Source organism: Cololabis saira, chromosome 10 (genome assembly GCF_033807715.1).
Source record: "Cololabis saira isolate AMF1-May2022 chromosome 10, fColSai1.1, whole genome shotgun sequence".
Classification (NCBI taxonomy): Eukaryota; Metazoa; Chordata; class Actinopteri; order Beloniformes; family Belonidae; genus Cololabis; species Cololabis saira.
In genome coordinates this window covers 31,145,611-31,172,486 of record NC_084596.1, presented here as the reverse complement: position 1 = coordinate 31,172,486, position 26,876 = coordinate 31,145,611, and the positions used below count along the sequence as shown (strand labels likewise).

Genomic DNA, 26,876 nt, shown 5'->3' with positions numbered 1-26,876 from the left:
TTCCTGCTGTATCATCCAGATTTTGGAGGCTCGATACAATTTTACCCATCTTAGCCATCTAGTAAGTATATTGACACGTTCAATATGTAAAACCCGTGCTTTTGCCTTGATTTACTTTCATGCGACAGGTGTTTGTAAGGTGAAGGGGCTGGAAACAGCAGGAAAGTGTTGCCGGGAGGGAGCAGGTGCATGTCCTCTCTGTCTCCAGCGCTGACAACTACATGTTTATGTCGAAGCGTGTGCTGCATTTTAAATCTGTTTTAAAAGGGATGGGACCCAGTTTTTTTTTTTTTTTTTATTTTAACTGTACGCACATTAAATATGGTGTTATTGTGTCGTAATAAGCAGACTGTCGTAACAGACTTGCTGTCACCTCTGGTGGTTATGTTAAGCCTAAAGCGTGAATTATGGTTCTGCGTTAAATCGACGCAGATACTACGGCGTAGCCTACTGCGACGGCTCTGCGTCGGTGTAACGCGGAACCATAAATCACCCTTAACAGCAAATGCCGGGTGGTGTGCGCTCCTCTCAAATCCCTGCTTCACTTCACTGAATATTTCTAGCGTTTTATCCGGCAAACCACACTAACACTTTGTTTATCGATTCCTTGCCATTCAGAAATTGTTTCCTGTCTAAAAATGTAATCAGGAGAGATTTTTACGGAAGTTTCTTGGACATGGAAATGTAAAGAATCGAGTTTTAAAGCAAGCAAAGTAACTTGAATTTCTACACTTTTGCAGAATTTCCCGACTTCATCACCCTCCTCCCACTATGGCCTCCTCCTCATCAGTAGGAGATAAACAACTGCAGCGGATAATCAGAGATCTGCATGGTAATTATGCTGTTCACACTTATAATAACTCATAATAAGCCAACAAGTGTCCCAACGTTTGTGAACTCATACAGTAGAAAACCCAGTAACTTCAAGCACCAAAAATGTTGGTTTGATACAAATAAGTTATAATTGAATTTGAACAAAACTAAATGTATGTTATTTGGAAATCGTAAAATGAATGTTCAAATTGAAATGAATAATGTTGTATTAGAAAGAGTTTATGAAAACACATTTTTGCATTTTCACAAGTTATGCTGGAAGGCCCACATTAGGTATCTGTGTTCTAAGATGGCAAAGAGTATTGGAGTGCTGAGTAAATGTAACACATCTTGAACCAAACAACACTACACAACCTGTACTGTGCACTCATATTAACATATCTGATCTATTGTGTTGAAATCTGGGGTAATACCTACAAGAGCACCTTACAAAGGATATGCACATTGCAAAAAAGAGCAGTAAGGATAATACATCATGCTGGGAATCTCGATCACACCAATCCTCTATTCCTTAAATAACAGACTTTGAAATGTGTGGACCTAGTGAAAATTAGAACAACAATAATAATGTTCAAAGCAAGAAATGCCTGAAAACATTCAAAAAATGTTTCAAGATAAAGAAGGACAATATAATCTAAGAGGAAAATTACATTTTAAACAACCTTGTGTACGTACTGCTCTTAAAAGCATGTGCTTATCAGTCTGTGGGGTAACTTTGTGGAATGGTCTGGATGATGAAATCAAACGAAGCACTAACTTTATACAGTTTAAAAACACATAGAAGAAAGCAATTCTTGACAAGTATAAAATGGGGACCTCTAAAGAACTCAATTGGCCTTCCATATGTATTTCTTTGATTGTTATTTTGTTCCTTGTTGGATGGATCATATAGATACAAATATAACTGCCTGCATTCATGGCTGGTCATGGATCATCGTAGAGGTGACTGGGAGATTGGATTATTGTAGGAGACCAGTTTAATTATGCCTTGATCTTGTTTATTGGTTGTTTGTGTTGTATTTATTTTGTCTTTTCTTTCTTGTCTTTTAAATTTAAAATTTTATATGGCATATATAATATGATATTGTGAGGAAGGGACACGACTAAATAAGCGTTCTGCTTTCTCCTGTTCCCTCTCGAACACATTGTTTTGCTGTGGGTTTTATTTTTGGATGACACTGTTAAATTGTTTTGCTTTTTTTTATATTTTGATGCTTTTAATTTGATGGGTTTTGTTGTGTTCGAGACAAAGCCAACAATAAACAATAAACAATCTCTCTCAAACAATAACTTTAATAGTTTGACAAAAGACTTAAGAAAATACGTATTAATATAGTAGAAAAATATTGTGTTCAGACTATACACTGTCTTTTGTTATTTGTTTGTGTACGGTTAAATGTTTGTGTGGCTTCTGTTAATTCTGGTCTCCGTTTGTCCTGAAGATGCAGTTGCTGAGTTGAGTAAAGAACACAAGGAATATGGTGAACCCATAACCGATGACAGCGGCAATTTGCACAAGTTTTTCTACAAGCTGGAGTACCTTCTACAGGTATGGTATTTAAGTACTTTACTAATGCCAGTGTTTTTCTGCTGATTAACCTGAACATTTTCCCATTGCTTATTAAATGATGAATGTTGGGGTTTTTTCAGGACTTAAATAACATAAAACATTCTCAGTAGTAAATAATATTTTTTTGGCTATACACCTCATATGGGAGTTGGTTGAAAGTACTCACATCCTTTTGTAAACAGAAATTGTAATGCCACACCTAGAAACTACTCTCTTAAACTCAGCTTAGGCTTCAAGATCACATGGACAAGGGCCTTATTTGGAAACTTGTGTAAGAAAAGATTAAGCCCAAGTGTACTCATGTGAGTATTATGGAGCAAACAGAGGTTTCCAGAAGCATCTCTAACTCGTGGTAGGACAGTGTTGAACAACAGTTACTTTTACTGAGCCAATATCAAAATGTGGAAAGATGTTAGAACAGAAAGTGCATACTGGGAAAAGCTTAGCTGTTTAAAATGATGACATGCACTTGCATCCAGAAGTTTACATGCAGTTTTTTGATTATTATTTTTTGTCGCTCTGTGTCTAATAGAAATTATTTTTTAAAACTTTTCCTCCTTTAAAAGCGTGATGTTTTTCAAATGTAAATTCTGACTTTGTGAAATGTGATAAGAAATTGGGAGCGTTTAATACCTCTGTCAAAGTCTAAAGTTAACTATGGCCTTAAACATCTTGGAGAATACCATGTGATGATGTTTTTGGCATTAGATGCTTCTGATTGGCACATCAGATGATGTAGTTTAAATCACACTTTCAAACAGAAGGGCTTCGCTGCAGTCGATCATGGGAAAATCGATACAAATAAACTAAGACATCAGGAAAATAATCATGGACCTTCACACATCTCGATCTTTCTTGGGTGCAGTTGAACTGTGTGGTCATATGATGTTATGGAGGAAGAAGAAGGGTGTTATCTTACAGAACTCAGAACACCATCCTGGCTGTGACATTTCAGGGTGGCAGTGTCATGTTGTAGGGCTGCTCTGTTGCAAGGTTGGTGCACCTACTACAACAGACAGCATCACAAGAAAATAAGAATATGTTGATATACTGAACACATCAGCCAAGAAGTTAAAGGTTTGGGTCTGGTTGGGTTTTAAAATAGACAGTGATCCAAAGCATACCTTTAGATTAGTTACCAAGGGGCTTAAAGACAACAAAAGTTAACATATTTTGTGCACTTAATTTTGTCTTGAGAGCTTCTTTTACAAGTGAATTTCCCTGATGGGGAATACATTTATTATTTGACCACAGTTATGTAGGAAATTTGTTGGCGACATTAACTCTGCTATCAGACATCGAGGGCAAAATACATTTGTGTGTCTAATTTTAATAGTTTATGTTAACATATGTTTGTTGCCCCAGACAGAACTGGTGTTATTATCACTGGTGTGCACTTAACCAGAAATGTAATTGCATCATTTTAGAAATCTTGGCATTTATTGTTTAAGTTAGTATAAGACATGTATTATCTGGTAAAAGCACACAAAAGTTCAAAATATATATCTTTTTTTTAATCCATTGAGAAGATTATTGTTATTATTAATTATATATTTAAGATCAAGCAGGCTTTTGTATTTGGTGGAAGTTGCTGGAAACGGAATTTCAGTTAAATTGATTTCTATTCAAAATAATATTTTTTTTTCCATGAATACATTTATTATTCAGTTTCTTATGATACTGAAAAATTACTTAAAGATTCTTTTGATTATTAAAATGGAAAATTCTTTCAAATAACTGACATTGCTTCAATGATACTTTTGAAGTGTAACAGAACATCATAATTAGTAAGTTTTTTGGTGTTTTATGTGTAAAAATCGTAATTTCTAAAGAAAATTATTAACATGATTCATAATACCAGACAAAATTTGCATCTGCTTCCGTCAGTTTCAGACATATTGTGTAATCCAGAGGTTCCAGAGGACAGAGGACTTAATATGATAAGGTGATTTGTCTTTCTCAGTTTGACCAGAAAGAGAAGACAACCTTTCTTGGGCAGAGAAAAGACTACTGGGATTACTTCTGCGACTGCCTGATTAAGATCAAGGGACCTAACGATGGCATCCGCTTCGTTAAGTCCATCCCTGAGGTAATTCTTCTGTGCAACACACACGGATACACACACACACACACACACACACACACACACACACACACACACACACACACACACACACACACACACACACACACACACACACACACACACACACACATTCAAACTTCCAGCTTACATGGCTCCGTCCTGCTATGCATCAAATGCACACACACAAATACGTGGTGACTGTGCAACCATGTAACTAATCCTTCGGTTCGTCAGCAGCAGTAAGACGCTGCTAATTCACTTGCCGTCTTACACCTGTGCCACCCGTAGCGTTTGTCGCACTTTCTGCCCGGGGAATTCACAGCGGTGAGGTACATGCTGTTATACAATTAGTTTTAGTTTGCTTCGTGTTTGAGCTGTTGCTGCAGTGGGTCAGATTAATTCTTATTATTAATGAATTTATTCATTACATAATGTATTACTTTAAACTTTCCAGGAGAACTCAGAAATGTTGGCTTTGTTGTTGTTGTACCTTGTGAGGTTGAACATCGTACAGTACGCTGGTAATACTTTACCGTACTATCTCCAGTATACAGTATTTTCTGATTATTTACTTGATGATTAGTTTGGCCTGTCAAATATTGGAAAATGATAAAATATCAATAATAGAATATGAGAACTGCTACGTGTAAATTCCCTGCTTTAAAAAAATAAAAAGCTGAATTGACTTAATTGAATAATCAAACTCAATGCTCTTTCTGTGTCTGAACATCAACTAAGCGTTGCCTTGTGGAGTCTCTTTAAGAGCTAACTGTCTGATGTGAGTATTTACAGGAATATGTCAGGGCTGCAATGGATGTTTTTCAGAACAGTAATCCTTTGTGTTATTAGAAATTGTAGAGGGTTTGATGGCTCTACTATTTCAAAATAATAAAGTAGTAATGAATATTGCATTTTCAAACTGGAAGATAAACATCACAATAGTTACTCTTGATGTCCACTTGGGCTTTTCCAGACATCTGCAAGATATTTTATTAATTTATCAATTGACATGTCTTCGAAACCATTGTGAGTCCCCAAAATATTGTGGTTTTTCCAATCAAAAGTGATATTTATCCACTCTAAGCAGGAGCAAATATCAAATTATCACATCTGGGAAGCTGTAACCAGCAAATATTTAACATTTTTGCTTGAGGAATGATCAAAACAGAAGTGGACTGCAGTAGGAGGCTGTTGTTGCTCTGATTGATAATGAAGCTTTATATGTATCCTGTGGTCTTCCTTGAGCGGGCTAATTAAAACATTAGCTCCCCAAGTAATTCAAAAACAAGACCTTTTTGTCTCATTTTATACAGTTATATTAATTAGCAAAACCGTGTGATTTAAACCTCCAGGGATTTACATGGGTCCATGTGTTGGTTTTTTTGGTTTGTTTTATTTTCAGAAGTCACACTTTAGTTAGTGATTATTAATTAATTGCCATATACATTTGGAGTTCTTACTTAAACATAGCTTTTAATGTGTTTCTGTTGTATTTGTATGTTGTCCGATGGTCACAGACTTAAGCAGTCCAGCGTCCCCAGCTGGTGTCCCTCTGGTAAATCTGTGTCCCTGTTGTCTTACTTAAATCCCTCCATCTGCCAATGTGTAGCGGAGAGTGCGATTCCAACACACATTGGAGATTTAATATCCATATACTGTGTAGTGGGCAAAAAACAAACTACCATTAGCTGAGGTAAGTTAACAGGAAACCTATGTGACAGATGATCAACCAGTTTCATTCAAAATAATTTCTAGCAGACGCTTCTCTAATCTGTTTTTGACACTTTGACAAAGACATGGACACTGTTAGGAAACGGTTTTATATTTTGTTTGCATTTTATGCATTTTATCGTTCAAGGGGTACCACATAGGTAGGTCAGCATTATGAGGATTTTCTGTCTTGTTTATGTGTGTATTTGTGTGTGAGTTCACTATGAATTGTGTGTTTTTTGTGTGTCCTCAGTTGAAGACTTCACTGGGAAAAGGAAGGGCCTTCATCCGCTACTCACTCGTTCACCAGCGTCTTGCTGATACTCTGCAGCAGTGTCTCATAAATCAGAAAGTTACAAGGTTAGAGGACAGATGAGCACACACGCACATACGCATACAAATTACATACATGTGCTGTGGTTGTTGTTTTGAAGTCGCTAAGACCGTTGTTTCACTCTGATGAGCTGTGTTCTGCGTCTGTTCTCGGGAAGTGTGACTCTCCCTTCCTGATTTATGTTTTATTTCTGTTTTTACTGCCATAGGCTAACCGTACATCCCTACAGACAGGTCTCAGTTCCTGTCTTCCATCAAACCAAATGTCAATTTTATTTTTGCCTTATTTGTCTTTCAATTTACCTGAGCAGTCTTTTATGTAAAAACAACATTGCAAAAACTGTGCCCTCAGTCACAATCTGTGTGGTTTTTTTGTGCCATCGTGCAGTACGAGCGTGTACTTTTTCTCATTTAAGTTGACTGAGGATAAAACAAGCACACTTTGTGGTTTCATATTAATTTTGAGTCTGAGAATTAGGTCCTCTTGATGGGTATAACTCTATTTACGGTTCAAGTAGGTTGTGAAAGAGTTGAGGCTAACTAGAAAAAAAACAGTGAGAATGCATGTGTCCCCTGCAATTCAGGGTCAAAATGATGAAATTAATCACACCAAGTTGCCATTTATTTATTTAACAAAAGTAACCGAGTGATGAAGTAAATACCAACAACACTGTGTACTTGTAAGAGGATCAATGGGCATGTGAGACATTCATTGGGACGCTATTATGGGAGGGTACTGGGGAAAGCTTTGATGAAGGCATTACTGAATGTTTTGATAGTGGGGAATTTTCTGCACTCATACTGTCCAGTATGTGACTTGAGGATACAGGCACATCCACCTGTATCCTCAAGGAAACCTCACTTGACTTTTGGGTCACTGCTTATACACAATACATTCAACATTAAGCTATAGCATACTGGAGGCCCCGTGAATAACTCCATCTACGCATGCTAGGACAGAGGATTCAGTGCTTAACTTCTTCTGGTCGCTGTGCCTTCAGGATTGAGGTTGGACCGAATAAAGCAGACATCCTTTTTCTAAACATGCAACAAACTTCAACAACAACAAACAACAAACTTCCTTTGTATTTAGAGAACCTTCACCACTAACCAAGCAAAGCCGCTGAGCCTCGGAGCCCGTTCCTCATGAGTTTAACTGTTTCCTCCAAACTGTAGAAGTGCTTTCAACAAAACACTTTTTCTTTCAGGGGTCATTTCTGGTGTGGCAGGCTTAACACAATCCCAGTATGAGTTTTCACTTTTAAAGTGTGGAGAATGTTTTTGTATCCAAGGCCCAAATGAAAACACAACTTTAAAGTCTTCAGTTTATCTGTTATCAATATATTTGTGAAGTAGGGCAACAGTAAAATAGGTGCTGTGTAGATGCTAAATCTCTAAAAATATGCTAATGGTGGTTATTTGTAATATTATCATTAGTAGTAGTAGCAGTAATGTTAAGAGGAGGTGTATTTGGTGTGTGTAAAGTAGAGGATCTACATGTATTTAATGATAGTGTTCTTGTAGCAGATGCTCTTCTTTGGCCTGGCATCATTTGCTGCACACGCTATCTAAAAACACACAAACCCGATTTTTAGTCGTGTTCAATATCAGTATTCTGAGGTTTTGTGGAATTTGCTCTCATTCCAAGAGTAGATGAGAGCAGTCATCAACATATGATATGAAAGTGGGAAGCAAGTTACTTAGCAGCAGAGCTGGCTGAGAAACGATTTTGGCCAAGCAGGACAACAACATATTGCAATTTCCATGATCATTAGAGTGCTATACCCTAACCCCAAAAGTAATTTTTCCCAAGATGTAGTTATGGGAAAGTAAATATTGGGATCAATCCTGTCAGTTAGCTCTTGGCAATAATGCAGCCAAGGACGTAAGTTAAATTTCCACATTATTCACATAGTACCTTCGTGTCATCGTCAATTTATTCCTGCAGCTCAGATATCAATACATTTAAAATGACCAAATTGTCAAAAAGAAAAAAGCCTTCTCAGTGCTTGAGAAGAGTATGCTTTGGCCCTTATTAAGCCCTTATTTCTAAGCCTTTTTGCTTAACTTTTTATTATTGGCTTATGATAATACAGAAGGAGTTTGTTTATGATTTAACCAGCATAAAAAAACAAAAAACGAGTGGCTTTATTCAGAGTGTGAAAGCTTTATTTCTCCCTTACTAGAACAGCTGCTGTTGCAGTGGTCGAGTTGGTGCTGAGAAAATTAATATTCCACTGTGATTAAAAAGAACAAATAACATATGCAGACTATTGGCAGGGCCCATGCTGCTAGAAACCGCTAAAACTGAGCAAAGCATATTAGTGTCAATGTAAAAATAAGCTGATGGTTAGAGTGCATGGTCATGTACAGATTGGTGATAAAATGGCAATATGTTTTATATTAAACCAATGCTATACATGTACTCATCAGCTACTTTATTAGGTGCAATTGGTATCCTGAATAAAGTAGTGAGTCACCACTTTAAATAAAAACCAATGCCAACTAGAGCTGGCATTATTTAAATGTATGTAATCGTGAAATTTCATGGTACTGTTTGTGGTCCCAGGGTAAAGATACTAAACGATTTCAGTCAAAACCTTGCTCTCTTGGTTTTCTAACATTGTTTAAGCACGGCAGGTCTAAACGTACAGGGCAGATCCGCTCCATAAACAACCCCAACCCTATTCAATGAAGCTTAAAGGAGCATGAGGCAGGATGGAGGCAGGATTTATGAAAAGAATTCATATACGTTTTATGTTTTCTAGTAATAATGTCAGATGAAGCGTTCCAAACCAAAAAGAATGAGCCCTCTAGTGTATCTCTCCTTTGCCTTGAACAGGCTGTGTGCTGCAAAATGTGCTGCAATTCGGTCCCGAATTTCCCGCGCTGTCCTGCGGATGTGACGTCACATGACGCTGCATGCACGTTCTCCCCGTTCTCCCGTGCCGGCTTCACTGTTGGCTGCAGTACCCCCAACGGCCGTCGTGGTGAAGGGTGGCACTAGAGAGTCTCATTTCTTAAAAGGAGCCTCAAGCTCCTTTAAGGGTTAAAGTTAAGTCACTGATTGGAATTTTCTTGTGACTAAAAATGAAATGCACGTATCCTTTTTCACAACTTTTCTGTTCTGTTTGGTTGTGTTCTTCAAATTCAGCGACTGGTATTATGCCCGGAGTCCCTTCCTCAAGTCCCACCTCACCGCTGACATAATCAACCACCTTTATGAGCTCAACCAGATCCAATTTGATGTGGCCGCCAGAGGTTACGACCTTGATGCAGATTGGCCTACATTTGCAAGGTACACAAGTGCCCACATCTATATGTTTAACCTTTCTGTGTTGGAGTTTGTCTCTTTGTGTGTTTGTGGGTGTGCGTGTGTGTGAGTGTGAGAGAGCGAGAGAAAGATAGAGAGAGAAAGAGAGAGAGAGTTTTCATGTCTTCATGAATAGTTGTACCATTTTTGTACAAAAAATATCAAACTAAGTGGAAAGTGAAAGCCACTTTAAACCAACACCAAAGAGGTTCAATTTCATTCTATGGAAATGTCTTCTGAAACTCAAGAAATCTATCAAAGTAACTTTACTGGATGAGTCCTAGCCATCTCTTGCAAAAGTTGTGTGTCGCTGTAGGGAACTGTCACGTGTCAACAACGATTGAGTTAGCTCTAAAAGGTAGAGTTGACATCATGAAGAGGTGACAAGAGACTCAAGAATGTAGTGATAGAAGAGAAAATGAGACGGTGATCGAACTAAAGTAAATCTCAGACTGTCATGCAAAAGCAGCTTAACATTAACAGCTGCAGGGGAACCGTCTGAGCTCAAACTTAAGTTCTTTTAAGTTGCTTTAATTCATATTCAAAGTGCTTCATTAATCCCCTATATGAATTGAATTTAAAGCAGCTGATGCTGGATTATGGTTGGTTTTACTTCACAATAACACCTAGTCATCCCATTAGCTTAAACATTCACACTTTTCTGTGTGTGCAGTAAGGTTCGTGTGAGAGTTGGTAGGCGCTGACAGTATGTGAAAGCTCACTTGCTACGTCAGCACCTTCGTCAAAACTTCTCACTTCTGTTATTAGTTTGTAGTCACTTCACAGGAAGAGGACAGTTACTTAAATGTACATGTTATTACGCTGCTTAACATTTTTGCGATGATCAAATCGTTCTTCAAACACAATGTGATGCAACAACACAGACTACGGCCTGTAAAATGAATCCAGAGCTAAATGATGTCATTGGTAAAGGTGGTGTTCCTGTGTGCTGGACAGTAATTCACGGTTATTGTGGAGTGATTTTAGCAGAGCTTGTATTTGTTCTGTTTTTCAATTTCACAGGAGTAACATGGAATAGAAAACCACAAACACACTTTGTTTTTCATGTGGCGAAAGAGCGGTTACATGGAAATGGTGACACAGCGTTACCAGAGAATAAAACGTGTCATTTGAGCAGCTTTGACGTATACGCTTTCTGTAAGAAGTCATGTGATTTTTGCAGAAATGAGTGTGAACATAAACATTACTGTTATAGTAAAATAGAGAAGGGGCAGCAGTATGATAACGTGTAAGGAATTTCTAGTAATGACCTTTATCTTTGAAAATCACTTCTTATCAGCTTTTGTATAAAGTTGTTCTAGAAAATGAGGAGCTACATTCACAAATAGCCCTCTAAATATTTCATTTTTCAAGTATTGCATTCTTGCGTAGCTATTTGAAACGCCGCAATGAGTTCGTACTTGGATTTTTACCTGTAACTTGGACAACAAAGTATAACCAGATTTCCGTCTTTTTGGTTTGTTCACTGAGTTCTGTTTATGTTTACAAATGTAATGTTTATATGTGGTTTTTCATTATATCAAAGGCGGACTTTAGGAGCTGGCTCTTCAGCTTCTCTTTGGAAGCCTCCAAGTCGTTGCTCCAGTATCAACAGCCTTGTTAGCAGCTATTCACACGCACAGGTACAGTAGCTTAATATTTATGGCCACATACAATGGACTTTAATGAAAAATATATTTACAGCAACTAACCGGAAATCTTTTTTCTCTTCCAATGCACTGATAAGGCACAGGAGTTTCTCCCAATCCCAGATTTGAGTCACAGTCTGCTTGGAGAACTGGGCAAGCTGGGAGAGCCTTCTCCCTCCAGTGTCGCCGAGAATCTCCGCATCGAACTTGACCAATCGGAGCTCAGACAGCAGGAGCTTTCGGTACGGGTTGAGGAGTTGGGGAAAGAGGCTGCTGAGCTGAAAGGTGTCATTAAAGACCTTCAAGACCAATTATCAGCTCAGAAGTCTTGCAATTCAGCATCTGTCGCAGCCCAAAGTTGCCAAGAAACAGGTAATGAGGACAGAGTAAATCACCATCAAAGCTGCAGGGAATCAGCCATAACTGATTTACAAGACAGACTCACAGCTGCTGAGAGCAGAAATATGGAGCTTCTCTCAAAGTTAGATGAGTCTCTTAAAGAAAAGGGACAACAAACAGCCAGTTACTGCGACTCAGCGTGGAAAATTCAGGAACTCCTGGACAAACTGAAGACTGCACAAGAGGAGAGATTAGAGGCGAAGAGAGAGGCCGAGGACAGGGCCAGGCACTCTGAGCGTCTGTCACAGGAACTAAAACTAAGGGAAGATGAGTTGAGAAAAAGCGAGGAGAAGCTGGCTGAGGTGAAAGCTGGTGCCCACGATGAACGAGAGCAAGCATTTGTGCGGTTGGAAGAGCTCCAAAGTGCGGTCGGTCGAATCCAGGGGGCATTGACTGTAAAAGAGAAGGAGACGGGTAACTTGAGAGCCCAGCTTCAGGATCTGCAAGCCTCACTGGAGTGCAGGGAACGGCAGGCAGAGGAACTGAGAAAAAGACTCCAGGAGGAGAGGGACGAGGTACAACAGAGATGCGCTATGAGCAGTAGCCACAGTGAGGAACTTGAGGTGCAGGCTTTGGATTTCAAAAACACTCTAAAAAGCAGAGACAGGGAACCGGCTTCCAGTTCAGAAAGGATCCAGCATTTCGAGGAGCAGTTGGAGAAGCTAAATGTTGAGGGAGAAACTCTGTGCTCCCGATCTGATGATAAAAACGTTGCAGTCTGTGATGAAACTGAGAACACTGATGAGTACAAAACTCAGTGGAACAATCTCATGGAAATGAACACAAAGCTCCTGCAAATGGTTAGAAAGAGTGAGGAGAGCATCACAGAACTAACAGAGAGCAGGGCTGTCCTCTTCGACCAGCTGGCTACTTTGAAGGCCTCTGAGAAACATTTAAAAGGCAGAGTGGAAGCTGCAAACATGAGCGTGGAAGACAGAGAGAAGGTGCTTTTGGATAAAAACCTGCATTTGGAAGAAACTCTCCAAAAAGTGCTTTTCCAGAAGGAAAAATCAGACGAGCGGTTAAAGATGTTAGAACAGGACAATATGGAGCTCTCGGAGGCTCAGTCCTCTTTGAGTGAGCAGATGGCCATAACTAAACAGGAAATGGATTCACTCACAACCAAAGCTGAAAAGCTGGAGAAGAACCTCACAGTCTCCCAAAGAGGTCAAGCAGAGCTGCTTGAGAAGCTCCATGAAACCGAAGCTAAGCTCAGAGAGCAGACAGTGAAATGTGGCCTCCTGCAAGCTCGAGCAGATGAGCTGGAGAGCAGGAATGGAGAGCTGAACAATGAAAAAGGTGCTGCAGAGAGCAACGAAAAAATGCAGAAGCTCCGCGCTGACCACCAGACCTCCTCCCTGGAGGCCAAAGAGGCGCCGATCAGGCTGGTCATCGCAGAGGCTCAACTGGAGCTCAACCTGAGGGAGATCAGCAGACTCAGAGAAGAGGTGGTGGAGCTCAGGGCTCAGCTCCTGGCAGGGAACGAGGAGAGGGTGAAAATTCAGGCCATGCAGGAGGTGACCGAGACCTCCCGAGAGGATCTTCGTAGTTTAGCAGATCAGCTGAAGGCCCAGGTGGAGCAGCTGAACCGGCGGCATGTGGACGAGATCCTTAGATCTCGGGAGCGCGAGGAAGCGCTCGTCCGTGAGCGTGACGGCGAGGCGCAGGCTCGAGCGGGTCTCGCCGCAGAGGTGACGGCATCCAGAGAGGAGTTTGATCAAATGAAACTACGCTTCGAAGGTCTGCGCGTGGAGAACGGCGAGTCGCGGGAGGCCCTGCACAGAGCCAACACGGAGACGGCAGAACTGGGAGTACACGTGTGCATGCTGACGGCTGAGAACGAGGAGGCCCGTCTGCGCTGGGAGGGCCTGTCGGCCAGGCTGCAGGAGCTGGAGGAGGAGGCGGCTCAGGAGGCAGAGAGGCTGAACATGCGGATGGAGCAGCTTTGCCAGGAGAACCAGGAGCTCAGCAGTCAGCTCCATAACAATGAGGATCTGTTGGGATCCGAACAGAAACTGCAGTCAGAGCTGAGCAAAGTTCAACAGGAGGCCAAAGCCGTGCAGCAGACGAGCCAGGAGGAGATTCAGGGACTCCGGTTCCAGCTCAGCAGTCAGGCCATGCACTACAGCAACCAGCTTCAGGTGAGACGGGAATAGTTTAGCTACATGTTGTATGCTTTAGAGTGTTTTAATGCAATATATGAGTTATGTTCCGGGAGTCTATTTATTTATTTTTTTACATTTAAAAGAAAATGGCCTCAGATGAGGAAAAGTATCAAGATGGAAGTGAAACTGTTCCTGCACATCAAAACAACATTCATTCTCATATTGAAGATAATTCAATCTGAAGTCCTGCAAAAATATAACTTCTTATTAAGATTGAGAAAATTGTCACAAATTCATAAAAAAAGGAGAAAAAAATTCAGGAAGAAGCTTTGTCAAAGGTGCAATCGAAACTAAACCGCAGGATGTGTTTTTGATCAGCGGACCCAGGGTGTGTCTACATCGTGACCATTTGATTTACATTTTGAAATTGGGGAACAAAAAAACTGAAAATGACTGTGTTGATCACTGTAGTGGATAGTTGCATCTTGTCCAGAGACATGTCCGTCCAGTTGCTCTCATTTCTCGCTTCATATATATTTATGACATCATAAAGACCAGGATCAGGACAACAACATCAACGTTAGTTTCCATCTCTGTAGGGAAGCAAAAGTGCCATGGCGTTGGTTTTAAGAGCATTGATGCCAGCGTTAGTGTACTGATAGCAAAGAACATAATGTGTCATATGACACTGAGATATCCAGCTTATAGAAAGTAAAACCACTGGACAATTGACAAACATTAGGATACAAAATGTATAACCTGGATATTTTGAATTTAAAGATGACTGCTAGTAAGTTTCTTACTGATTTGGGATTTGTTGTTTCCTTGTTTTTTCATTTATTGAAAGCGTGGTTCTGCATCTAAGGCTGTAACTGTGTCACATCCCAGAAGAATACACCTGCAGCACATTTATTAACCAAAGGCACAATTATAACTATAGCCACATTTGTACATGTTAGAATGATGGGTCAGTGGTGTTGAAGGTTTTCATTTACTTGTTGATGCAGGTTTATAAACTTTTTTTTTTCAGTACCAGATTTCCTTCATGCTTTATCTGTAGCAGCTGTGTGGCTGCCAGCCTGTATTACATTATATTAAGTCTTCACAGTTGTTAAACACTATTGTTTATTCTGAGAGAGGAGTTTGCCTCTAAATGCACGTAGATCTATCATCTGTCCATTTGGTGTCAATGAAATATGTGCAGAACCAGTATTTGAAAATCTGGTGTGACCTGCCTAGCAGATAACTAGCATCCTGAAGCGTAACCTCAGTCATAGTCAGGTAATCAAAAAATAACCACGGCATGTTTCTTTATTGTGGCACAGGCCCCTGGTTTCTTTAAGCTATGTACTGTAAGTTTAAACATACTTTTACAATGGCATTACATTCTGTTTTCTCTATATATGTATTATCTCTGTATAATTATCTCATATAAGGCATCAATGTGATGAATTTATGATTATTATTATTCTCATCCAGAGTGTGAAACAGGAGTCACAAGAAGTGAGGTTGCAGCTGGTGACTGACCAGGAGAAAGTTATTGACCTCCAGAACAATCTCAAGCAGCTGGAGGTGAGTGGAGAATCTTAAAAACGCATCAAAACTAATCTTAAAGGGTATTTATGTTGTACGCCACAAAGGGAAGATTAAATCAGCTGCGATTTCCTCTTGTAAGTGTTAAAAACTATGATCACTTGATTGTCATAGTGATATAACTTCATATCAAATTTAGACACAGAAACAGAACAACTGTTTAACACCAACCACAATACAGACAAATCAAAAATGACACCATGACAAATTCAACTCTATTTGCATCGATCAATGAAAGCACAGATTCCAGTGGTTTTCTGCAAATTGTCATTTGATGTAATCATAATGTTAGTCACAAGCTAACTTGTAAAGAACCAGAAATGATGTCTCTCTTTGCTGAACTGATTGCAGGCTGAGAATCAGAGATATTACCAACAGATTGAAGAGAAAAACATCCAGATGGCCGAGTCTGCAAATCTCCTCCTGCGGAAAGAACACGAGATAATCCATCTAAAAGAGAATTTATCAAGGTAAGAAATGTTATTCTAGATTATATGTTCTGGCCCAAGTAAAAGCGATGTGCTGAGACATTTTTTAAACTTGTGTGTTTTTAATTCGCCTCTATGTCTAATTTGGAAACATGGGCTTGTTTTTAAAATTAAGCTGCACAAAGAACATTCTTATTAAAGATATCCATTCCACATGAGATTCTCCCGTTTTTATGGACGTATCATGAATCAGTGCGTACGTGTTTGCAGGTGTGAGGAGAGTCTGACGGCGGCTCAGCAGACCTGTCGTGAGATGGCTGAGAATCTGCGGCGGCTCAAACAGGACAAACAGAGCCTTGACCTTAGGACAGCTGCTGAGCTCGATGATCTTTACCGTACCAAAATCAATCTGGAGGAACGACTTGTGGAGCTTATCAGGTATAAACGTCCTCTGAACCTCCGGAGGTGTTCTATCTGTTCAGTGTCCTTTCAGTTGCTTCTTATTTGTATTTGATTTGATATATCACGCTTTGGTTATATCGGACCCATGTAACTTGTACACAGGTTATTACCACTGCATCATTGTTTTCATTTTGAGTTATGATTGTGGAGGACAATTAACAATAACACTTGATTGTGCTTCCTCAGGGAGAAAGATGCACTTTGGCAGAAGTCAGACGCTCTGGAATTTGAGCAAAAGCTGCGGGACGAGGAGACGGAGAGGGACGTTAACTACTGTCTCGGGTGTCACACTCAGTTCAGCTGGTGGCTCCGCAAATACAACTGCAGGTCAGACGAACCTCTCTATACCGAGTACGTTTGTGTTAATCACAGAACAAACTACTTCAGGGTACTTTTTCTGAAAGGCAGTGAATCAGTGACTGTTGCCACAACCAAAATATATCGACATAAAGACATTTTTACAGTTCTGAGAACCGTATGACTTCAGACTTAAGTCTTGCCGTACGCCAGAGCTTGAGATGTGTAACGTCTTAGTTAGCCTTAAACTTTAAAAGGAAAGGAAAAAAAAAAATCTGTGTGCTTTGCATTTTGATATTATTTAATTGGTCTAATTGAGAGAACATATCACAGAAGTTGGACTTACAGTAACATTGCCTCATGACTGTCTGAGTCTTCCTGCTCTGAGTTTGTGAGTTTATTTTTAACTATCTAGCAATCAAATAAAATCTGGTAAAGGCCATTCTGTACATAAATTATATACAACTTTTGTTTTCCCAAGATTAGTGTTGGTAAAATTAAAAATTACAAACTTCTGACATACTTCCAACATATTGTAATTTTTTTTCAATTATTTTTTTTAATTACCTGAAATGTATTTAAACAAAGACATTTTTACATAAACTGTATGCGAGTCATATGAGGGTTTTTTTCTGTTTTGTCCCCAGACTCTGTGGGCGTCCCTTCTGCTATTACTGCTGCAGCAACGCGGTGAGCACCCAGCAGGGAGGAACCAGGGAGCGCTGCTGCGGGGACTGTTACAACCAGCACAGTGCAGTAGTTGAGCGCCACCCGGAGGATCAAGGGACTCACAGCACACCGGATTCATCTTTCAGCCGCCTGCTTCAGGCTGGCCGAGCTGTGATCAATGTTACAGGTGGGACATCGTGTCTCACACACACACGATATGACAAAGGGACGTCTTCCGAACGATGTGTCGACACACGGAGCGGTAAAAGCCGACCGTACGTGCACTCAAGACCATGCTTATGTTTCAGGTGGAGATGAAGGAGAAAAACTGGATGATGGAGTTTTTGACATCATCACAGATGAGGAAGTGAGCGGCGTTTATGACAGAGAACCTCACTTTTTTGATACTCCCTGCTCACCTGGACAAGGACAGCAGGGGGCAGCACAACTGTGAGTATCTCACATGCATTCACAATCAATAACGGGGATTATTAACCACAACATGGCAGGTTCATATCACCCCCCAAAATGGATTTCTAGCTACTAAAAGACTAAATCAACAAACCTTCTACTTAGTCTATTTCAGCTTAACCCTGCAGCAGGGTTTTATTTTAAGAAGCTTTTATTTATTTTTTTAAATTGCATGAATTTATGGTCCAAAAAGGAAATTCTTCTTCACTTTTACATGCATTGCCTTATTAATGTAAATATTTTTTTTTTATTGGCACTGTAAATAAGTTAACCCACCAGATCCGTGGGTTACAGTTTGTCAGAAAATGATTAGTAGTGAATTATGTATATCTGTAAAATATCTGTCACTGTGATTAGAACCAGCAGCGCCAGTGCAGGAGACATCGTGTCTGATGCCGAGGACGTCTGTACTGCGGTGCAGGATGCAGAGATCTGCCTGCTGAAGTCTGGAGAACTCACGTAAGTGTCGTTTGCAGCGAGTGTCACGATGAACAAGCATGAGTGAAACGAGACTTAGGTGAAAGTGCCGCAGAATTAAATTATCTTTCAGAGGAAGTTCCTCCTTTCTTAGAAAAGATATCTAAACGGGAGGTGACTTTAAAAGGTCAGACGTTTCCTGAACTTGCCCACTTCTCTAAATGCTACTTGGTGCATTCTGCATACACCCTGTTACACTTCTCCTGGAAGTTGGAGCAGATTCTTTTTTTCGCGTAAATGGAAGAAAAACAAACAAACTGCAAGGCTCCTTGTCAGAAGCGATCAGCCTCACGGAGAAGCTGCTGAGCAACAAGCACAAGCCTTCTGCCAAAACAGAAAAACATTTCAGGGCGCCACATTGTAATTTAATACCGTTGGTTCTATTCTTGAGTCACAACTTTTGAAAATAATCACTTTAAATGAAATAGCATGGCAAATGTTTGCCTGTTCGTAGCATTTGTCAGTTGCAGTTCTTAGTTGGAAAAAGTTTTGTTGTTATGGCTCCAGATTCAGCTGGGTCTGAAGATAAACAGACACACAATAAAAACAAACATGTCAAGTGTGTAATTGGAAAGAAGTGAGCTCCCACAACTCTGTAGCTGCTCAAATGTACTTGTTGGTTGTGAGTTAAGATGCAGTTAATGTCTATTTAATCTGATCAGCAGCCCCAAAAAGAACATGGAAATGTGAAGTTGCAACATTAGTTAACTTTGCACCTGAAAAATACTGTAGCGCATTGATCACTGTGTTCATTTCAATTCATCATTAAATAAACATGCACCAAACACTTTCCGGGCCCAGCTCCTAAAAACGTGACACTATTTGTTTCTCTTAACCTGAAATATTCATTTGTGGGAATCTTTGATTTTATTATTTTTTTCCTCCGCAACCATTTGGTTTATCTATAGTGAAAACTGTTGTTTTAGATTAGTGTTTTTTGTTTCTTTGTGTCATAGACTCTCTGTCCACTTCATGGTGGAGGACATCTCAGGGTTTGGGAGCAGCTCCCGCGAGCTCTTCATCAAGTCCAGCTGCTACAGCTTTATCCGCATCACCATGAACTGTCCTGGTCCCACCGTCTCCTGGACCTTCACCTCGGAACCAAAGAGCATTTCCTTCAGTGTGGTCTACAGGGAGAATTCAGAGACTCCGGTGGAGCAGGCCAAGGTGAGACGCTGCAGCTGCAGCAACATGGATGCGCTGTAGGTCCCCTAAGACGTGGGCTTGGATAGTTGGTTCCAATTTCACATTGAAGTTTGCAAAATACTTATGTTTGCTGAATGTCAAACAACAAAATTATAATGTGTGACGTTACAAAGGTGTGCTAACTCAGATGCACTTTTGTCACCGGGGTTTCCTGACGAAACTAGATGGACATCCTCAACATGTTGCAGCTACTTTCAGATAAAATCAAATGGCAGTGTTAAAGACATTTTTCAATGTAATGCATTTCCAGAATATCACCCTTTACCTTTCATTGAGAATGGCATCTTATTGTTTATCTTTCCAAGATGTTCACTCCTACTGCTCTTATCCTGCAAGACACGCACCGTTATGAACTACTCGGTTATTATAATGGATCATTTTACTCCTAAAGAGTCAGACACTTCCTTCAGGAGCTCAGAAGCCAAAATAAACATTCCAAAATGTCATCAAATCAGCTGGCAGATGCAGTAACTGTGACTCTTATGTTAATATTGATCTGCACTCAATAATATTTTGATAATGCTGCCCAACCCTGCTACTGTTACTATCTATACTGTGATCCCTTTAGGTGTTGTAAAAATATTTTTTATATTTTAATTTTGTTCGTATCATCACCCTTTATTAAGCATGGACGCTCTCTTTGAAATGCCCATTTTCTTCTAGAGAGTCCTCTTCAAGGTGAGGGCTGCTTTAATTGTGCTTTGGCCTGATCGTTAACCGGATTGAAGTTCACCACGAGTATTATTATCCATCATAACTGGTTTCAGTTGAGTTTCAACTGAAAAGTACTTGATGATCGATCATAAACTTATCTGGAAAAAACATGTTGAATATGTAAAAGGAAAAATCTCAAAATCAATAGCAAATGTACAAAACCAAAGACATGCTAAATCATAAAAGTTTATACTTAATTTACTGTTCACTGATACTTCCTTACTTAACTTACTGTGTGGAATTATGGGGATCTACGTTTAAAACCGTAACTGATAAAGTTGTTTTACTACAAAAACGAGCTATACGCATCATAAATAAAGTGGGATATTATGATCATACTAATCCATTATTTTTAAATTCTCATATTCTGAAGTTTAGAGACTTTGTTTATTATAAAACAATGCAAATCATGTTTAAAGCAAAAAATAAAACACTACCAGACAGTGTGCAGAAGTTTTTCATAGCGTCTGAGAGTAAATATGAGTTAAGAGATGGATGCAGATCTTTTTTACCAAAAGCGATAAAAGAACTTAAAAGATGTATTTCTTTTAAAGGCGTCCAGCTGTGAAATAGTGTTGATCTCAAACTTAAGCAATGTATTTTCTTTGTTATGTTCAAAAAATCATTATGTGCATTTATATTTGGGAGTTATGGCTGTAATTGAAAAAAGGGGAAAAGATATATGTATGTGTGTGTGCATGCATCTATGTGTGTACATGTATGTATGCAAGTGTATGTACAGTATAGGTATATATTGTATGTTTGTTTTTTTGTTTGTTTTTTGTTCTTTTTTCTTCACACTTGACACCATGTATTGTGTAGCTTAAGTTGTATAGTAGGCGGGCATTAATAAGCTCTGCTTCTGCCTGAGCCTTTTTCAGTCAAATTGTAAAATTTGTCTCTTCTTGTTGCTTTGAAAGGTATATATGACTGAAATAAACTTAAACTAAAAACTATTACGGCCAAAAGGGAATTTTTCAGCGTTTTATAGAAATAATCACAGACTTATTGAGCCTTAACAGATATTTGGTGGTAATTATTGAGGAGTTTCCACATTTAGCAGTAGGAGAGTGACTGCTGATTTCCTGGTTCTGTGAGTGATGCTGAAAAACTCTAGCTGCGATTGAGACAAAGTCGGCCAAACATTTTTTAAATATATGGCTCGATCCTCTCTTGGGTGAGACATCTTTTTCCAATTTATGTTCAACTGCATCATGAAAAAGTCAAAAAGCTAACCAAATATGAGCTGAAACAAGCACAAAGTTCTTTTTTTCAGCATGTGTGTGTGCATACAGCTTTTTTTAGCTGATATTTCTGGAGTGAAGATGTTCTTTAGGCACGGTTGCAGCTGTATCGAAGGCACTTATGACTTTGAACTTGAAACATTGCAGAGCTGAAAGAGCAGCAGTTAAACTCGTGTTCACTTTGGGCGCAGCAGTGTCTGATATTTGTTAGGTTTCAAAACTGGATTCATATTTGTGGTAAAGCTAACTTCCTGTTTTGATGTTATTTTTTTCAGAACCTTTTCTAAGGTGCACAAATGTTTTTCTGAATGTTAAGCAAGATTTCTATCCTTTGTTCCCGGTAGGTGTTGATCCCTCTGACTCGCTGCAACTCCCACAAGGAGACGATACACGGGGAGCTGAAAGTCAGAAACCCAGGAGAATACACTCTCATCTTTGATAACTCCTTCTCCAGGTCAGCCGCCGTGTGTTCAGTAGCGTTAAAACCTGCGCATTTCTCAGCACTAACTCGTTCCTGTTTTGACCAGAAACATAAAGCATCCCATCTGTCCTGTTCATTAGGTTCATCTCGAAGAGGGTGCAGTATCATCTGAGTCTAGACAAGCCTGTGGTCTACGACGGAAGCGACGTCCTCTGAAGGTGCGACACTGCGTTCTGTGTCAAGATGTTTGCACACGTACATCATGACAAGGCAAAACGGTGCTGCAGAGCAACTTCGGTCAAAGGTCGTGGCATTTTAAAAATGAAACACTAAGAGAGGCTGATAGAATGCACTACGTTTTGTAAAAGCTCGTTTACATGTAGCATCGAGGACGACCAGCATCACTCCAAAGCAAACAATGCAGTTATGAATATTTGAATGCGAAGAGCTGGGGCTGCACATACAAGTGGATTAACACCTACAGTTGTAGCTGCTGCATCCAACTTTGCAGAAGTAAAAGTGCATGTTTTGATTTTCTTGGGGTTGAGTCGTTTACCACAAGACCACATGAAATATGATGCTTTCTGTACAGTTTGATATGATCAATATTTTCTGTCGATGATAGTTAGACTTTTTTTGTTGCAATATCAGTATTTCTCATTCTCTTTGACATACTAAAGAAGCTGCTAATGTTTTTTTTATTATTTATTTAGCTTTATACTTGCTTTAATGAACCATTATTAAACCATTTGATATCATTGACTTTTTAAATCGGCTTTTGAAATTTCATATGAACCTTTTTATTGGCATACAAAATATCCAGTCTGATATTCGTCGTGGTTGCTGTTGCCTTTCAACAATCAGATTTTAGAAGAGGTGGATTAGTTTTTATGCAGCTATAAGGAAAGGAGAGTGAGAACATGTGTTTAAGCTGCAGCACCAACACAGCTTTTGCTTTCGTTTACAGAATCATAAACAGAAAATTGTTTTAAATCAATGCAATCTCTCTAATTGTTACAGTTCAAGACAGGGTAGAATGCAGATAGCTGCTTTATATACATATATGAAATGAGAACGTCTGCATTATTACTTAAGTAAGACGGATCAGAGGGTTAAGTTTCAATACTTTAAATAATTAACTATTTTTAGGACATTAATTTAAATTGTCCCTGCTTTTTGTTTTGCAGTAAATGCAGCAAACATATAATTGCTTCTCAAGCGATACTTGCAGATGTTGAATAAAAAAATAATGTTTGCTTTTGAAAAAAAATAATTTTTTTTGGTGTTTTTTTTTTTTTTAGGAAAATCTTAATTGAAACAGATGGTTCTTTTTTCATGCCGTTGCCGTGTAATTACTTTTACAGTTCTAATGTGTGACCGAAATGTCACCCTAAATATAGAAAACCTGCTGCGTGTCAAAAACAAAAGTAAAACCGCCTTCAAGTGATCTCATTTATATACCTGACATTTTCTGATCTAGAACTTTCATGAAAAGTATTTCATGTAGAAATAAGTCCGGCGAATTCTGACTTGAAAACACTTAATCACAGCTGTTCATCGGAGAATTTCTTAAATATCTTAAATATACATTTTTAAGCCTATTTTATGTTGTGAATAAAACTGACAAAAAGACAACTGATGTATTGCCAAATATGCTGACGAGATATATTTGTCTATTTTACAATTATTAAATGGGAATTTATATTTAAGATGCTGCAAAACAGCTGTTAAACAGTGCACTTTTGGAAAGGCTTTTTGATTGTTTGTATTGTAAAAGCCTTTGAGCCGCTGATGAATGGCTTTTCTTTCCTGTTGAATGTAGTTCAGTGTCTTTGAAGATGTTTTACTGCTGGATTTGCCCAGAGGGAAGCTTGAACTCTATTTTACCTGTAAATGACTTGAAAATGTTTTATGACAATAACATTTACATACTAAATATTTATAACAAAGACCTGAAAATCATTGTTTAATAAATAGGAATTGTGTGATTAAATCTGTGACTTCTGGTTTATTTATTCTATGGTATGTGTGCTGTTTTTTACATCTCATCACATCTTTTTAGCCCCAACAGCAGGATGGATTTTTGGATGTCGGTTTCGTTCTCATTACATCATTCAGGATAAGTCAGAAATGCTTCAACAGCATGGCGCACTGACATTGAAAATAGTTTTGGAACCACACTGATTGTGTTTCAGTGGCCGCGTCGGGGTGCGCCTGGTCCCTTTCATGGGGAAACGAAGCACTGGTCAGATAATGGTCAGTCACGTCTCTCACAATCTCGGCACCAGAAGGAGAAAAAAGCCAGTCTGAGCTATACGACACACAATCAGTGCTCAGGAGATCAAGTTTATCGTCGTACCTGAAGAAGTTCTGGTTAAATTGCATTAAATGGTCCAACTGTGCCACCTGCTAACAGAAAGCGGTTCCTGCATTGTTCCTTTGCTGCTGAATCGGAGGTCTCCTGGTATATGATGGTCTAACAGCGACTCCTGGTGGTTGAAGCAGAAAAATAAAAATCTGTGTAAAATGGAGGTTTCTGGTTTCGTTTGGAGAGTGGAACAAAACATCTTGATTAAGTGCAGCAGAAAGCTACACATTTGAGGTACCTGTGTTTTGATTACACTTTTATAAAATGTGCTGCTGACGGAGTAAAATATTGTAGTTATGATTATACTTTATTTGTCTGATAACAGAAGTTCCAAAGGTTTTCACGTCCCAAGTTTTTCAAATAATCTTACATCTAAAAAAGCATGACTTTAACAGTTTGACTTTTCTAAATGGTTAAATTTACTGCTTTTTTTTTTTATTCCAAGGAATCTTTGTGATTTCGTCGTTCTGGGAGCAGAATCAATAATCGTAAATTGCAGCACAACATGTTGAGCTTCACTCTCATCAGTTTAATGATGAAGTCACTTTATCGATATCATTGTGGTTTGAATTTAATTGCTGTAGATGTCAAAGGGGGACACATTTCATTGCAGACATTTAGAAGAAGTATTTTCTACTTTCATGCTTCAGAGCTTTTACTTCATCAAGGGAATATAAATGTTAGAATGTTTAAGTTTTCCATTCCTGAGCTTTTTCCACCAATAGTTGTTGCTTATCTTATGTACTCATCAGAATTTACTTTTAATGCTGACTTTTTCAGACTAAATCACCACCTCTTTTAATATAATATTTGATACATGGCTTGTGCTGTGTTGTTTAAAGATGTGTGTGTGCCGGCCTTTTTTTCAGCCACATCTTGACAGGTTTTTTCAAGAGTTTATTGTGTCTGTGTGTATATGCACGAGGTATTATTCTAGGAAGTTCTCCGTCTGAACGATAGTGTTTGTGTCAAAGAGGCTGCTGTGTTTCTCAAGGTTAATGACATCATTGTAAATCATGTCACATCTGCCTTTCCCTCCTCAGCTCTCCTCTCTCCTCCTCGTCTCTCCTGCCGGCCGGCCGGCTGCCTTCAGTAAATCTCTGATTCATACCGAGGCGATGCACGTGTATTAATAAAAGCACGTGGGCGTGTGTGTGCAAAATGCTAATGCGGGCCAGAATACAATCACACAAATGTACTCGGGTCACAGATGAGACAGCGATTCATGTTAACTTGCAAAGGGGAAAATGCATTCTTGGACATGCATGCATGATATGCACCAAGAAGAAGAATATGCCTTTAGTGTGATTTAATTTATTTCTAAAATGAACAGTCTGAAATAAGGCTTTAGAGCTTTTAGACATCTAAGTGCAATTTGAATCTTTTGCAGAGGAAAATGAAATGAAATGAAAACAAAGTTTCGTTACCAGAAGGGAAATGAAAAGATGGAGCTATGTCATGGATGTTTGTTGCAGAACGCGGAAGCAAATTTTGAAAAGATAAATAATTAAGCAAGTAAATAACAGACTATCAAAATGTTTACACCATTAACCTCATGGATTATGTCAAGAAAATTGTGTTTACAGTGATTTGGATTAGTAGATGTACAATGAAATCCTTCAAGACCAGTAAATCCTGTATGTATAATTATTATTCGAAAAAATGTTATTTCCTATTTGAGATAGTTATAGTTCAATGCAACTAGATTAGCGTCTAGTCTGAACAATCAATAGGTAGAGATGAAATCATTTGAAAACACATCACAGCATGAATCTTATGATTAAACCTGAGAGCTGCTGTTGTGAATTGATTCACAGTCGACTGCAGTGACCATGAATTTCTATGAATGAGATGAAAAGCCCAGAAAAGGTGAGAAAGTTTTGGAACAACAGGAACACAATGTAGTGTTGCCATGGTAACTGTGAACACACTCGTCTCCCCCTATGCAGGCAGAGAAGAGCTGGAGGCTGCAGTTTCTGGAGTTCTCAGCTCAGGAAACTGGTGTAAATAAATGAGCCCACGGTCACTCATGAAAGGAATTTTTCACTGTCCTCGTCATTGTTCTGAAACACTTCCTGTTGATACCTTTTTGCGCTGTGTCAGGTGAGTCGGTTTTAGGACCAATGTCATCATTTGTAAATGTGTTTATTATGCATGTAAAAAGATACTTGGTTTGACAGAGAAAATCTCTAGTCTTGTCAGACTTCTTAGGATGGTTAACTAAGTCCTCGCTCCTTGTGTTGACTCCGGTTCAAACTTTTCAGTTCAACTTCCTATAAAGGTCTAAACTATTGCCACATTGTGGCTTTATACATTTTTTTCCCCAGTTTTTGCAAGTAGATAAAAAAGATTCAAGTAAAGGAGACTTGTTATTGTTTTCACAATATGCAGCAATTTTCAGAAGTCTTAATTGACGGTGTCATACTTGGGTCAAAATATAACAGAGTGGGCCAACGCTAGTTCACCTTTCAACTGTAAATTTGGAGGTAATTTTAGGGGGTGCAGTGAAACACGACTCAAATTTGGT

General features: G+C 39.0%; 1 protein-coding gene across 2 annotated transcripts; it reads left to right on the top strand.

Moving 5' to 3' along the window:
• LOC133452848 (FYVE and coiled-coil domain-containing protein 1-like) lies at positions 1 to 23,960 on the top strand. Of its 2 annotated transcripts, none has more exons than XM_061732538.1 (18): positions 1 to 61; positions 741 to 832; positions 2,277 to 2,383; positions 4,368 to 4,493; positions 6,454 to 6,560; positions 9,688 to 9,831; positions 11,393 to 11,489; positions 11,594 to 14,035; positions 15,479 to 15,571; positions 15,971 to 16,062; positions 16,291 to 16,458; positions 16,669 to 16,809; positions 17,427 to 17,635; positions 17,757 to 17,898; positions 18,277 to 18,378; positions 19,353 to 19,563; positions 21,905 to 22,014; positions 22,122 to 23,960. In XM_061732538.1, exons 2-18 carry the CDS (start codon positions 772 to 774, stop codon positions 22,195 to 22,197), a joined length of 4,428 nt encoding a protein of 1,475 aa, XP_061588522.1. In that variant the 5' UTR covers positions 1 to 61; positions 741 to 771; the 3' UTR covers positions 22,198 to 23,960. The 2 variants fall into 2 exon arrangements, with proteins under 2 accessions (XP_061588522.1, XP_061588521.1); XM_061732537.1 differs by having other exon boundaries at positions 15,944 to 16,062.
• The last annotated feature ends 2,916 nt before the right edge of the window (positions 23,961 to 26,876 follow it).

Coding starts and splice junctions, on each gene's coding strand:
- LOC133452848 (XM_061732537.1), top strand. CDS start 772: ATGGCCTCCTCCTCATCAGTAGGAGATAAACAACTGCAGCGGATAATC. Junction 833..2,276: donor GATAATCAGAGATCTGCATG/GTAATTATGCTG, acceptor TTTGTCCTGAAG/ATGCAGTTGCTGAGTTGAGT. Junction 15,572..15,943: donor ACAATCTCAAGCAGCTGGAG/GTGAGTGGAGAA, acceptor AACTGATTGCAG/GCTGAGAATCAGAGATATTA.